The sequence below is a fragment of the Nannobrachium achirus genome (genome assembly GCF_963921795.1).
Source record: "Nannobrachium achirus genome assembly, chromosome: 7".
Lineage (NCBI taxonomy): Eukaryota > Metazoa > Chordata > Actinopteri > Myctophiformes > Myctophidae > Nannobrachium > Nannobrachium achirus.
In genome coordinates this window covers 54,226,373-54,238,458 of record NC_137816.1, presented here as the reverse complement: position 1 = coordinate 54,238,458, position 12,086 = coordinate 54,226,373, and the positions used below count along the sequence as shown (strand labels likewise).

Sequence of the window (12,086 nt, the reverse complement as noted above, 5' to 3'; positions counted from 1 at the left end):
TACATTTACTCAAGTACTGTCCTTAAGTACCATTTTTAGGTATTTTTTACTTTACTGGAGTATTCCAAATTTGCAGCACTTTTACTTCTACAAATATTGTACTTTTTAAAGTTATTTTTTCATTGCTAATGCAACACATAGAGCATCCACCTCAGCCCGATATACATGTTGGCCATTTGGCCAATAGCAGATCTGCAAACTCAAAATATGTCGCAATGCGACCTACACATTGTGAGCTTGTAGATCCGCTATTTTCAAAATATTTTATACATTTGAAAACTTGTGAAACGAGGCGTGCGTGCATGTTCATTGACATAATCTACACCTGTTTCAACAGCAGTGTAAAGAGATGGAGTCCGGCGGAGAGGATGATGATGGCGATTGTGGAGAGGAGGATGGGGATTGTGGAGAGGAGGATGGGGATTGTGGAGAAACCAAGGCTTCCTCAAAGCAGGTAAACAGTTTCAGATGACCACACACATCATGACTGTGGCTTTACTGCCTGTGTTTTACATGGAGACATACACTAAAACTGTGCAATTTAGCTCTGACCTTTTGCCACTTTGCAACGGCTCCTCAGCATCTCAACAGCCAATCAAATGTCATTCATGTTTCAACCTACAAAATACATTTAATATTGCGACCGTCGGTCGTGTTTACCATGAAAACCTGCAGCTCATGTGTGTCAGTCAGTCAGTCAGTCAGTCAATCAGGCCTCATGTCACGGACTCACGGGTCATATATGGCCAAGATATGGAGCATGCTCTACATCTGACCTCACGGACTCCAGATATGGATATAGCTGACCTGTTCTGACATCACAATGATGACTCGACCAGCAAGATTAATAGTTTAACTCCTGCTTCTTAACTGTGCTGTATTAAGAAGCTCTGTTGTTTCAGCGCAACCTCGCCCTTTGGGTGAGGTCGCTTCTTGCCCTTAGGGCGCCTTACTGGTTATTAATTGTTTATCAAAACATTGAGCATGTTTTTTAAATATATATGCTCTTATTATGTCCATTACAGCTTGCACACGAACTACACATAAAATGATTATTTTAGTTCTATACTGATCTCTCATCCACTAGTCCCTCCCTAACAATTTAGTATAGTTTTATATTTGTTGACTAAATTGTCAATATATTTAGTCATAGTTTTAATAATTTAGTCGTCATAGCCCAGTTTTTATTTCGTTTTCGTCGTAGTTGATGAATATTTTTCGTCATAGTTTTAGTTGACGAAAAATCAACACTAACACTCACACACAATTTGCCCTGATGTATAAAGTGGGCTTAAACGAGGGCCAATGAAATGTTGTATTGAAGAAATACTGAAACATGGATGATTATTTCTATATAAAACACAACCTCCCAGGAAAACCAGAAAAGAAAACACCCCAGGCGGTTTTAGGTGTAAAAGGCAACACCCCTTATCCCTAAACTGATTTGCCTTTTTTTACTATTTAGAAAATTAGATTTAAAATTGTTCAAATAGCCGATCTACAAGCTCATGCTTTTTTTTATAGTAAAATATGGCTAATAGGTTTAGGCATAAGGGGTAAGGCGGCGCAAGATAGGGCCCTATAATGTTGTTTAATAGCACTTCAGGCATGATATTACTGAAATAACATGACTGTGTGTACAACAGGATGCTGCTGACAGCTTGACTTCAGACATGGAAGCAGAGGAAACTGAAAAAGGTGAACATCCTCAATATATTATTCCAAAAATAAATATAAATATACCAAACATACTGTAAATACCGGTTGTTACACTAATACATATGTGGGGATGTAGCAATGCCCAGTGACCTTTTGTTTTTTCCATTGATATCACATAATCAATCGCCTGTGGTGCATGTCTCTCAACTGTCTTTTTGTCTCTGGCAAACAGCCAATTTTGTGATCCAGCACAGGGCAGGGTTGATTCAAAAGGTTTCCATGGTCATGCCTATAGTAGACAGTTTAGGAAAAAGGGTCCCTCCTGAGCTCTATGCCAGGATTAAAGCTGAGAAGACGAGCATGGACCAAATGAGGCAACTGTACACAGCCAGGCTAGATCCAGGGGGAACTAAGACCAGAGCAGCTTTTTACCGTGCCCTTGAAGAACATGAGCCCCACCTGCTGGCAAGCCTTGGTAAGAACAGATGTACAACTAAATGATTTCCTATAAAGAATCCCATTACATGATGAATGTCTGGTCAGCTCACTGAGCTTACGTTGTTACCATATTCTCCTTAATACAGGAGCTGTGCTTCCATCAGAAACCTCAGCCAACAATGGTGAGTTACGACAGCATTTGGGCAAAACCCTTGTTTAACTCATTTAATACAGTTTTGTTTGACAAAAAAACTGCTGTTGTACATTTGATTAAACTATAGTAGAGCGGAAACAGCTTTAACATGATGAAAAGGATTAACCACTTGAACCCTAGCATGATTCACAAATACAGGTGAACGGACTCTGTGCTGAATATAGACAATTCTACAAGCAGATCTTTACCATCCCCTGCAAATAATAATTCAAACATTAGATGTGGTCAACTGAGTATTAACCTTGCTCCTAGAGCTGGTTAGCTCTCCCGCACGATCCTTGAGATTGTCTTCATGTTGTTCTTCTCTGCTTTCTTCTCTTGCCACCTTCAATTGTCATTCCTGCAGCACTTCTTAACCTCCTTATCCAGGTGTCTATACTCCTCATCTTCCAAGATAAGAAGAGATTATTATTATTATTTATTTTTTATCACACAATTTTTATCACCCGGTGTCAATTGTCTAATGTAATCCTGTAACTCCCTCTGCCAACCTGGGGAGAGCAACGGACTGACCTCATGCTTTCTTCTATGCATCACGGAGTCCAAGCCGCTTCTTTTCACCTACCCAGGAGTTTCCCCGGTTGGACGTAGCGCGTGGAAGGACCCGTTATTCCAACCAGTTCCTTTCACCTCCATCAGGCGCCCCGGCTGGCCAGGGGGAGGCAGTATAGAGACCAAGATTACTGCATGTTTTTTGTGAGGGTACCTACCCTAGGGGACACGTAGCCTCGTATCCGCCCTCTTCCGGAAACCATTTCATTTGTTTCTCGCAGCGGAAGTTGGTCGTTTACTAGGCTAGGGGACACGGGGAGTACATGCAAACTCCACCCTTTTGCCAACCCCACCTATGGTATGGGCACTGATCACACGGAGGAGAGAACGCGCCCCCAGCGGGACCTTCTAGGTGTGAGGCGACAGCGCTACCGACTGCGCCACTGTGCACCCCCATAAGAAAAGATTCTTATCTGGCCTAAATCTGGCCTACATCTTGGCAAAAGTTTGTTGTACGCCCAGGGTCACATTGGCCAAGCTTCGCAGAACGCTTAATGAAATTAAGAATATATCACGAATAGCACTGCTTACTTCACACTAGGTCTGATTTTATTTATATACCATTGCTTGTCCACTGCATAAGGTCCCTTGTGCAACACTTTCTGCACCTTCTTTAGCTTCAGTCTGTTCTCACCCACCACAAGAAAATGGTCTGATCCAACATCTGCTCCTCTCTGGGAGCGAACGTCTAGATGTAGTCCAGTTAATTACGGGTGTCACTGCCAGGTGATATCCACATCATCTAGTGGATCTGCTTGTGTTTAAAGAAAGTGTTGCCAATGCTGAGAACGTTGGTGCTGGTTTACATCGGCAGTCTCTCCCCATGGTCATATGTGGAGCTTCCAGACCTGTGTGGTCCCACTGTGGTGTGAAGGCCCCTTTGCATTGATGTCTCCAATCAACAGCTTCATGTCATGGGCAGGGATCTCGTTGAGCACGCTTTGGAACTGGGTGGAAATTACGTCCATGTCTTTGTCTGGGGCGACTTCAGTTGGGGCATAGTCACTCTGGCATGGCTTGTGTAGAGCCTTGCTGTGACCATGCGATCGTTCACCAGCTTCCATCCAACTGACGTTTGTGCTGCTCAGCTGGAGGGGATGAGGCCGACTCTGTGTCTGTGGGTATGGTGGTCTTGCTTCGCGGAGTAGAGAACAGTTGCTCCATCCATCACGAGGTGCGGACACTGCAGGTGCCTACTCTGGTGTTGGCCTTGGTGTTTAAGATCGGGATCATCCAGGATCGGCTTCCCGTAGGCTTTCACCCGGCCCCTCCATACATCCAAGGATGTGCCTTCTCTTCTTCGCTGTAGTGAACCGTAATGGCTTCTAAATAGTAGTGAACAATAATGGCTTCTAAATATGCTCAATAGTTAATCTGACATCAAATGGAAGAATGTTACCACAGTTAAAGGCTATAAGAACAGACATACAATTGCCCTTTTAACACTTAAACTGTGTGTGTGTGTGTGTGTGTGTGTGTGTGTGTGTGTGTGTGTGTGTGTGTGTGTGTGTGTGTGTGTGTGTGTGTGCACGTTTGCCTTTTAGAAACTCAACAACTCAAGTCTATTCTAAAGGAGGAGTTGAAGTGTGTGCAAGAGTGGACACAAACCGGTCAAACTCAAAAACTTCTTAATCAGATCTTCACAGAGGTCTACATCACAAAGGGAGACAGTGGAGAGGTCAGTGAGATCAGTCAGATTGAAACAGATTCTAGGAAAAGTACAGAAGCACCAATCAAACATGAAGACATCTTTGAACCTTTACCTGGAGAAGATAAAATCAGAACAGTGATGACGAAGGGAGTGGCTGGCACTGGTAAAACAATCTTAACTCAGAAGTGCATTCTGGACTGGGCAGAAGACAGAGCCAACCAGAATATCCACTTCATGTTTCCATTCACTTTCCGAAGATTGAATTTGCTGAAGGAGAAGAACTACAGTTTGATGGAACTTCTTCAATACTTTTTTGGAGAAATCAACACAGCAAGAATCTGCCACAAAGACACCCAAATTGTGTTTATCTTTGATGGATTAGATGAGTGCCGGTTATCTCTACAATTCCAGAGGAATGCAATCTGGACTGATGTCACAAAGCCAATCTCAGTGGACGTCCTTCTGACAAGCCTCATCAAGGGAACCCTGCTTCCCTCTGCCCGCATCTGGATAACCACGCGACCTGCAGCCGCCAATCGAATCCCTACGGTTGACAGGGTGACCGAGCTAAGAGGGTTCACTGATCCACAGAAGGAGCAGTACTTCCAAAATAGATTTAGTGATGATGAGAACAAGGCCATCACAATCTTCTCACATGTCAAGAAAACACAAAGCCTCCATATCATGTGTTACCTCCCAGTCTTCTGTTGGATCACTGCCACAGTTCTAGAGAAGATCTTGAGAACAGAGAAGAATGGTGCACTGCCGAAGACCTTGACTGCGATGTATATCCACTTCATAGTGGTTCAGTCCAAACATCAGACTGCCAAGATGGACGGAGATCAGACACATTCAGACTTGAATCCAGAGGACATTCTGGCCATTATGTCTCTGGGAAAACTGGCTTTTGAACAGCTGGAGAAAGGCAACCTCATCTTCTATGAAGCAGACGTGACAGAGTGTGGCATTGACATCAGAGATGCCTCTGTGTTCTCAGGAGTGTTCACACAGATGTTCCAAGAGGAGGGTGGGTTGCACGAAGTCAAAGTGTTCAGCTTTGTTCATCTGAGTGTCCAAGAATTTCTGGCGGCTCTTTATGTCTTTCTCTCATTCGTGAATGATGGTGTCAACCTAATGTCAACCTCAAGGGTGTCAAGTCTATTCAGAAGCAAATCTCAGAAGAACCTCAACAAGAGTGCTGTAGACAAGGCCTTACAGAGTCCAAATGGACACCTGGATTTGTTCCTCCGTTTTTTGCTGGGCCTCTCGGTGGAAACGAATCAAGCTCTCTTAAAAATGTTGCTGAAACAGCCAGCAGATAATTCACAGAGCAATCTTGAAACGGTCAAGTACATCAAGAAGAAGATCAGGGAGAATCTCTCTCAAGAGAAAGCAATCTGTCTGCTCCACTGTCTGAACGAGCTGAATGATCATTCCCTAGAGGAGGAGATCCAACAGTTCCTGACCTCGGGAAGTATCTCCACAGACAAACTCTCTCCTGCTCAGTGGTCAGCATTGGTCTTCATGTTGCTGTCATCAGGAAAAGAGCTGGACGTGTTTGACCTGAAGAAATACTCTGCTTCAGAGGACGCTCTTCTAAGACTGCTGCCAGTGGTCAAAGCCTCGAAAAGAGTTCTGTAGGTGAACTAACAACTCAATATATATTATGTCATCTTCCTTTTATAGGAAAGCAAATAGAAACATCTAATCTTAGCACTCATTTTTCTTTAGGCTGAGCGGCTGCAACCTCTCCGAGACATGCTGTGAGCAGTTGTCATCCATTCTCACCTCCAACTCTAGTCTTATAGAATTGGACTTGAGCAATAACGATTTGGGGGATTTAGGAATAATGCATCTTTGTGTTGGACTGAGGAGTCCAAACTGTACACTGGAGACCCTCAAGTCAGTATTCTTGAACCTTTAATACATCATTGCTTAATTTACACATTTTACACATTTTCAGGATGTTTCAAAAATAGCAGATCTGCAAGCTCGCAGAGCTTGTATAACTGCTATTTTGTGTGTGTGTGTGTGTGTGTGTGTGTGTGTGTGTGTGTGTGTGTGTGTGTGTGTGTGTGTGTGTGTGCGTGCGTGCGTGCGTGCGTGCGTGCGTGCGTGTGTAGGTTGTCAGGCTGCATGGTCTCAGAGGTAGGCTGTTCTCATCTGGTCTCAGCTCTGAAATCCAACTCCCACCTCAGAGTGCTGGACCTAAGCTTCAATCACCCAGGGGAATCAGAAGAAAGCCTGCTGTCTGTTGAACAACTGCAGACTATAAGGTATGGAGAGACCTGCTGCCACTCAATGCAAACGTATTTAGACCTGGAACGCATTATTACTTTAACCAAACTCGCAGTGCGGCACTCACTTTTCTTTATTTTTATTTTTTTTACATTTGTGAACATTTATGCAAGTCTTTCAATATTTTTGACCTGATTCTATAAATGTCTTCTAAATCCTTCTTCTAAATCAGTGGTTCTCAAACATTTTCATGTCACTGACCCCCTAGAAATGGCCCCCAAAACGATGGTTTAGTGATGAGTCATCACTTTTCACAGTTTTGTGGGTGTTTTGGGGGGCCATTTCTAGCCCAAGGAAAGTTTTTTGTGCAATGGATTCAGAATCATGACAAACCCCTAGTTAGACCCCTCACATCCTACTTAAAACAGATTTCTTTCTGGGTATTTTCCTCCTATATAGTAAAGTCGATGGGAGCCCAACTTGATTTGGCCGTTGTGGCGACCCCGAAGGTCGTCGGCTCGGGCGCCCTAGCTAAATCATTAGAGCAAGCCCTGGGCTACATCTGTGCAAAATTTGGCGCTTTTAAACTGATTTGCACAAAATGAGCATTGTCTCCCCTTAATTAAAGCCCCGCACTAACACACATCCAAACAGAAAAGTCCTACCTGATTGCATTAAACAACGTTAAACTCACTTTGCCACTCGATTTGCCATTCACTCTATGCATGCGCATGCAGAACATAAACAAATTGTCTCAAATTTAAAACAACATCTGAACTGTGACCCCCCCCCCCCCCCCCCCCCCCCCCCTTACCTCTTACCTCTTGCCTAAGAAAGAGAGCAAAAACAAGAACTGGAAAAAAGAAAAAAACATGGTTAATACATAAAAAAGTGTTTCTGTTATCAAATATAATATTTAGACCTGATTGTGTGTCTCCTCCAACCCCCAGTGTCGATCAAGGTGGTGAGTGCAGGCTGAAACCAGGTGTGAGGAAGTGTAAGTGTATTCTGATTCAAAATCACATTATAATCACTCTTTTTTACTATTTTGAAAAACATTTTAAAATGCTTCAAATAGCCGATCTACATCGAAACATCAGCTATTAAAAAATGTTTTTCAAAATAGTAAAACATGGCAAAAGAGTTTAGGGATAAGGGGTAAGGCATGGATGGAAATAGGGCCCTATATGTGTATATTATTATGAAGTTATATTTGATTGTAAACTGGTGTTGTATTGTATCGTATCCTGTTCTCTCAGATGTGTGTGAGCTCACACTGGACCCAAACACAGCCGGCAGGAAACTCTTCCTGTCCCAGAACAACACGGCATCATGGGTGAGAGAGGAGCAGCCGTATCCTGATCACCCGGACCGGTTCGACTACTGGCCGCAGGTCCTGTGCCGGGAGGCCCAGTTCGGACGCTGCTACTGGGAGGTGGAGTGCCGCGGGGACGTCTCAGTGGCGGTGGCACGCAGAGGCATCCACAGGAAAGATCGGGGTCCCGAAAGTTGGTTGGGGTTCAACGCCGACTCCTGGTATCTGAAATGCGACACCGGTGACAACAGCTACCACATCAACCACAACGGGAGGTGTCGCGACGGGAAGGGGACCAAGCTCTCCGTCCATCCCTCTGACTGCCTCCTGTGCCCCAACAGAGGCGTCAACAGAGTTGGAGTGTACGTGGACTGCGCTGCCGGCACGCTGTCCTTCTACAGAGTGTCCTCTGACACGCTGAAACACCTGCACACCTTCCAGTCCACCTTCACCGAGCCACTGTACCCTGGGTTCATGTGCTGGTACTCTGGCTCCTCAGTGTCTCTGTGTCAGATCCAGGAAAGACTGGTGTTGTAGTCGAGTCCACCTAAAGCCCAAGTCCGAGGGGGGGAGTCCGAGTCAAGACCGAGTGTGGGAGGGGGTCGAGTCCGGGTCAAGACTGAGACCAACGGGGGTCGAGACCAAGTGGAGACCGACCTGATTAAAAAATAGATAATAATAATCCTTCATGAAAAGTGCCAGACAACTTATAAAGTTAATGTGAATGGGCTCCTCATAATATCAGTATAATACAATTATTTTATTGCATTGTAGTGACTCTTGACTCGAGTGGATTCGGTAGGGGAAGAGTCCCTTAGTCCGAGACCGAGTCAAGACAGAATAAAATCATGAGCGAGAACGAGACAACCGATCCAATGAAAATGTTTACTCGAGATAGGTCATTGACTCGAGTACTACAACACAAGTAAACACACACAGTGTACAAATTGGAACTGTCAAGAGTTGCACCACTTTCAACCTGGCGTCCCGATTTTTACTTAAAATCAACATCAATAACTTTGATAATCTTTAGATATTTCTGAGCGTTTCTTTTTTTTGGGGGGAAACAAACAAACAAAATAGCAGATCAAGCTCTCAACAGGTTGCCATGTGTTGTGAGTGTGTATATCTGTGCCCTACAGTAGGACATTTACAAAAACAAGGGGAAAAAACATAAAAAAGTGTAAGAACGGGAATACAAGATTTATGCCTGACAGCATCAATGCTGTTTATCAAAGTTACATGTTTGGTCAAATGGTCTGTAATGGCCTACGATTGTATCAATTTACTGTCTGATGGACATTGAGATGGTTATTAACTCTTGTGTAAAGTAAACTCTTTTGTGCAGCCCTAAAGTAAGTAACCTGTGAAAAAGTGTACATCATGGTTCCTATAATAAACAAATAAAGTCACCTTGTTCTGCTGGACTTAACAGTTTACGTGTGTGTAGCATACAGTACATGGCCCAATCCTGCGGACGCTCAAGGGTAAATTCTTACATTCAGAATTATGTTTACGAGTGTTAGAGGGAGTGTGATACCGTAACTATGTAAGCCAAGGATTTAAATCCCAGATTGATAAACATGGCGGCATGGGGAATAGTTAGAGTCAGCTTGAGGCCATGATGGTTGAGGCCAGAGGTATCTGATAAAACTTCTCTGTGTCGGTTTCAGGGGATGAAAAGCTGATGTGAAGTGCATGTTTTCTGTTGAAGTGCTTGCTCTTAATTCAAAATACTGCTGTACTGCAGTGCCATCTACTGTGGGGGCGGCATAGCTCAGGGGTAGAGAAACTGGTATTAGAGCACGAAGGGTATAAATCCCGAAGGGTTCCCAGTTCGAATCCGGGCTCCCCCTGAGTTAATGTCGAAGGGTCCTTGGGCAAGACTCTGAACCCCTAATTGCCTCCGGTGAGTAGGTTGGTGCCTTGCATGGCTTCCTCCGCCACCGGTGTATGAATGTGTGTGTGAATGGGTGAATGTAATGCACAATCTATGTAAAGCGCTTTGGATTAAAAGCGCTATATAAATGCACCATTTACCATTTACTGGACACAGCACAACTAACTATACCATAATAGATGCTGTCACAAATATTTTCTTTATACAGTATTTTTAAATTTTTATATGCTTGAATCTATCTTGTGTTTATGATTGAGATATCTTTATTGAGGGGCCAAGCTTGTAGGCCTATCATATCTATCTTATATTCCTAGGTAATAAGGGAATATGGTTTCAGTCTCTGAAACAGTGAGTGCGCGTGCGTGTGCATGCGTGTGCGTGTGCGTGAGCGTGTGCGTGTGTGTGTGCGTGTGCGTGTGCGTGTGTGTGTGTGTGCGCGCGTGTGTGTGTGTGTGTGTGTGTGTGTGTGTGTGTGTGTGTGTGTGTGTGTGTGTGTGTGTACACTAAACAAAAATAGCACTATGCCCTTTTTTGTTTTTACATAAATATTTATAATTATTGACTTCCCAGTTAAGTCTTTCAGTGCAGTGATGTCATTTTGGACTGTTAAGTTTATTGTTATGAACTGTAAAATATGCATTAGCCATTAATAGGTTGTGCAGGCATTATCAGTATGTTATGAAGAGGACTCCATGGAAGGTTGTCAAGTTTAACTCTAGTAGCCATAGCATTACAACCGTCCAATCTTCTATTTCGCTGACGCTGTACTTAACCTGGTTAGCAGCTAATCCTCCTAGGGCCCACATTAACAGCTTTAGTCCCAGTGAATGCAGCATAGTCATACACTCATATTAGGAGAGCAAATTAGTAGTAATTACTGTAATTCATCGTATCTAATACTGTATCTCGGCTACTTTGAGGGCCTGCCCTCAACTGTACTCCGAGTTGAAATAAAGGATGATAATGATAACACCTGCTTGATAGATCACTCAAAAACATTAGTCAAGGCCCGGACTGCTGGCGTAGCGGTCTGGGCACCCAGCCTGACAGTGGGTTCGAATCCCATTCCTGACGACCTTTGCTGCGTGTCACTCCCAGTCTCTCTCCGTATTTCCTGTTAATCTACTGTATACTATCAGCAGAAAAGGTGAAAAAAAAAAACATTAGTCAATTCCAATAACTGGTATATAACTTCGTTTAGTGAATATAATGTTATTTTGTCCAATCGTTATAGTTAGTATGTTAATGCAATATAAATATATGTAAGGTTGTATTGTCTCCTCCCAGCTCTTCTACTGAGACATTTAGATCCTGTGTCTGGTTTTACACAGTCCTGTTTTTGGTTTGACACAAAGTTTTACCTGAAGGTCAAAATTCAGTTTCTCCCCTGAGCAAGCAGGCAAGCTTTATTATCTCAGTGGTAAACTTTTCAGCAGTTGCGCAGGAGTCCCGGGTTCAATTCGGGGGTAGAACAGGAAAGTTACACAGTGCAGCTTTAACTGCTGGAGGCTGCACGATTTCTCTCCAGGGTGCTGTAGAACAGGATGTAATATTATGGAAGATCGAGGTTGCTCTTTTTTGTGACAGCCAGTGACCCATCCATCCGTCACTGCCGCAATGCTCTGATTTGAGGTGGCATTTTCAGAGTGGGAGTGAAACAGTGAAAGTGACTAGTTTTTTTTTCACAGATTCTGTTTTTATGAAAAGTGCATTTACACTGCCAATATTCAGACATTGATGAGTGAGCATATCCATGAGTCTGACGTAATTATGTTTATTATGTTCATTGTATTAAATTATTTCACAAGGAAATTAGTTTCTTATCAAACAGTTAGGTGGTAGGAATCTACAAGCTATAGTGTTGTGATGTACAGTTATTGAGCCGGTTTCACAGCAATATCTTGATATTTTATAGTATTTAAAAAAGATAATCTGAAAACGAGAAATAAAATACCATCAAAGAAAATAAGAGCCGCTGCAAACTGGGAGAAATGATCCCTGTCCCTTATGAGTCCACATTTGGTGGCACAGAGCCGTGACTTACTTTGAGAGGAAAGCGTGTTTCTCTTGGATACCTCGGACACTAATCTATAGGCCCGTTCCCAGCCAGCTCTGTCCT

At 43.4% G+C, this 12,086-nt stretch overlaps 1 protein-coding gene across 1 annotated transcript; it reads left to right on the top strand.

Annotated features, from left to right (window-relative positions):
* Positions 1-349: 349 nt before the first annotated feature.
* On the top strand, positions 350-8,604 carry LOC308288847 (protein NLRC3-like; the record flags this gene model as incomplete). The annotated part of the gene is made up of 9 exons (XM_080730324.1): positions 350-454; positions 1,647-1,698; positions 1,892-2,134; positions 3,952-4,112; positions 4,500-6,151; positions 6,246-6,416; positions 6,713-6,790; positions 7,703-7,749; positions 8,012-8,604. The coding sequence occupies 9 exons, from the start codon at positions 350-352 to the stop codon at positions 8,602-8,604; spliced, it is 3,102 nt and encodes a 1,033-aa protein (XP_080586450.1).
* Between the last annotated feature and the right edge of the window lie 3,482 nt (positions 8,605-12,086).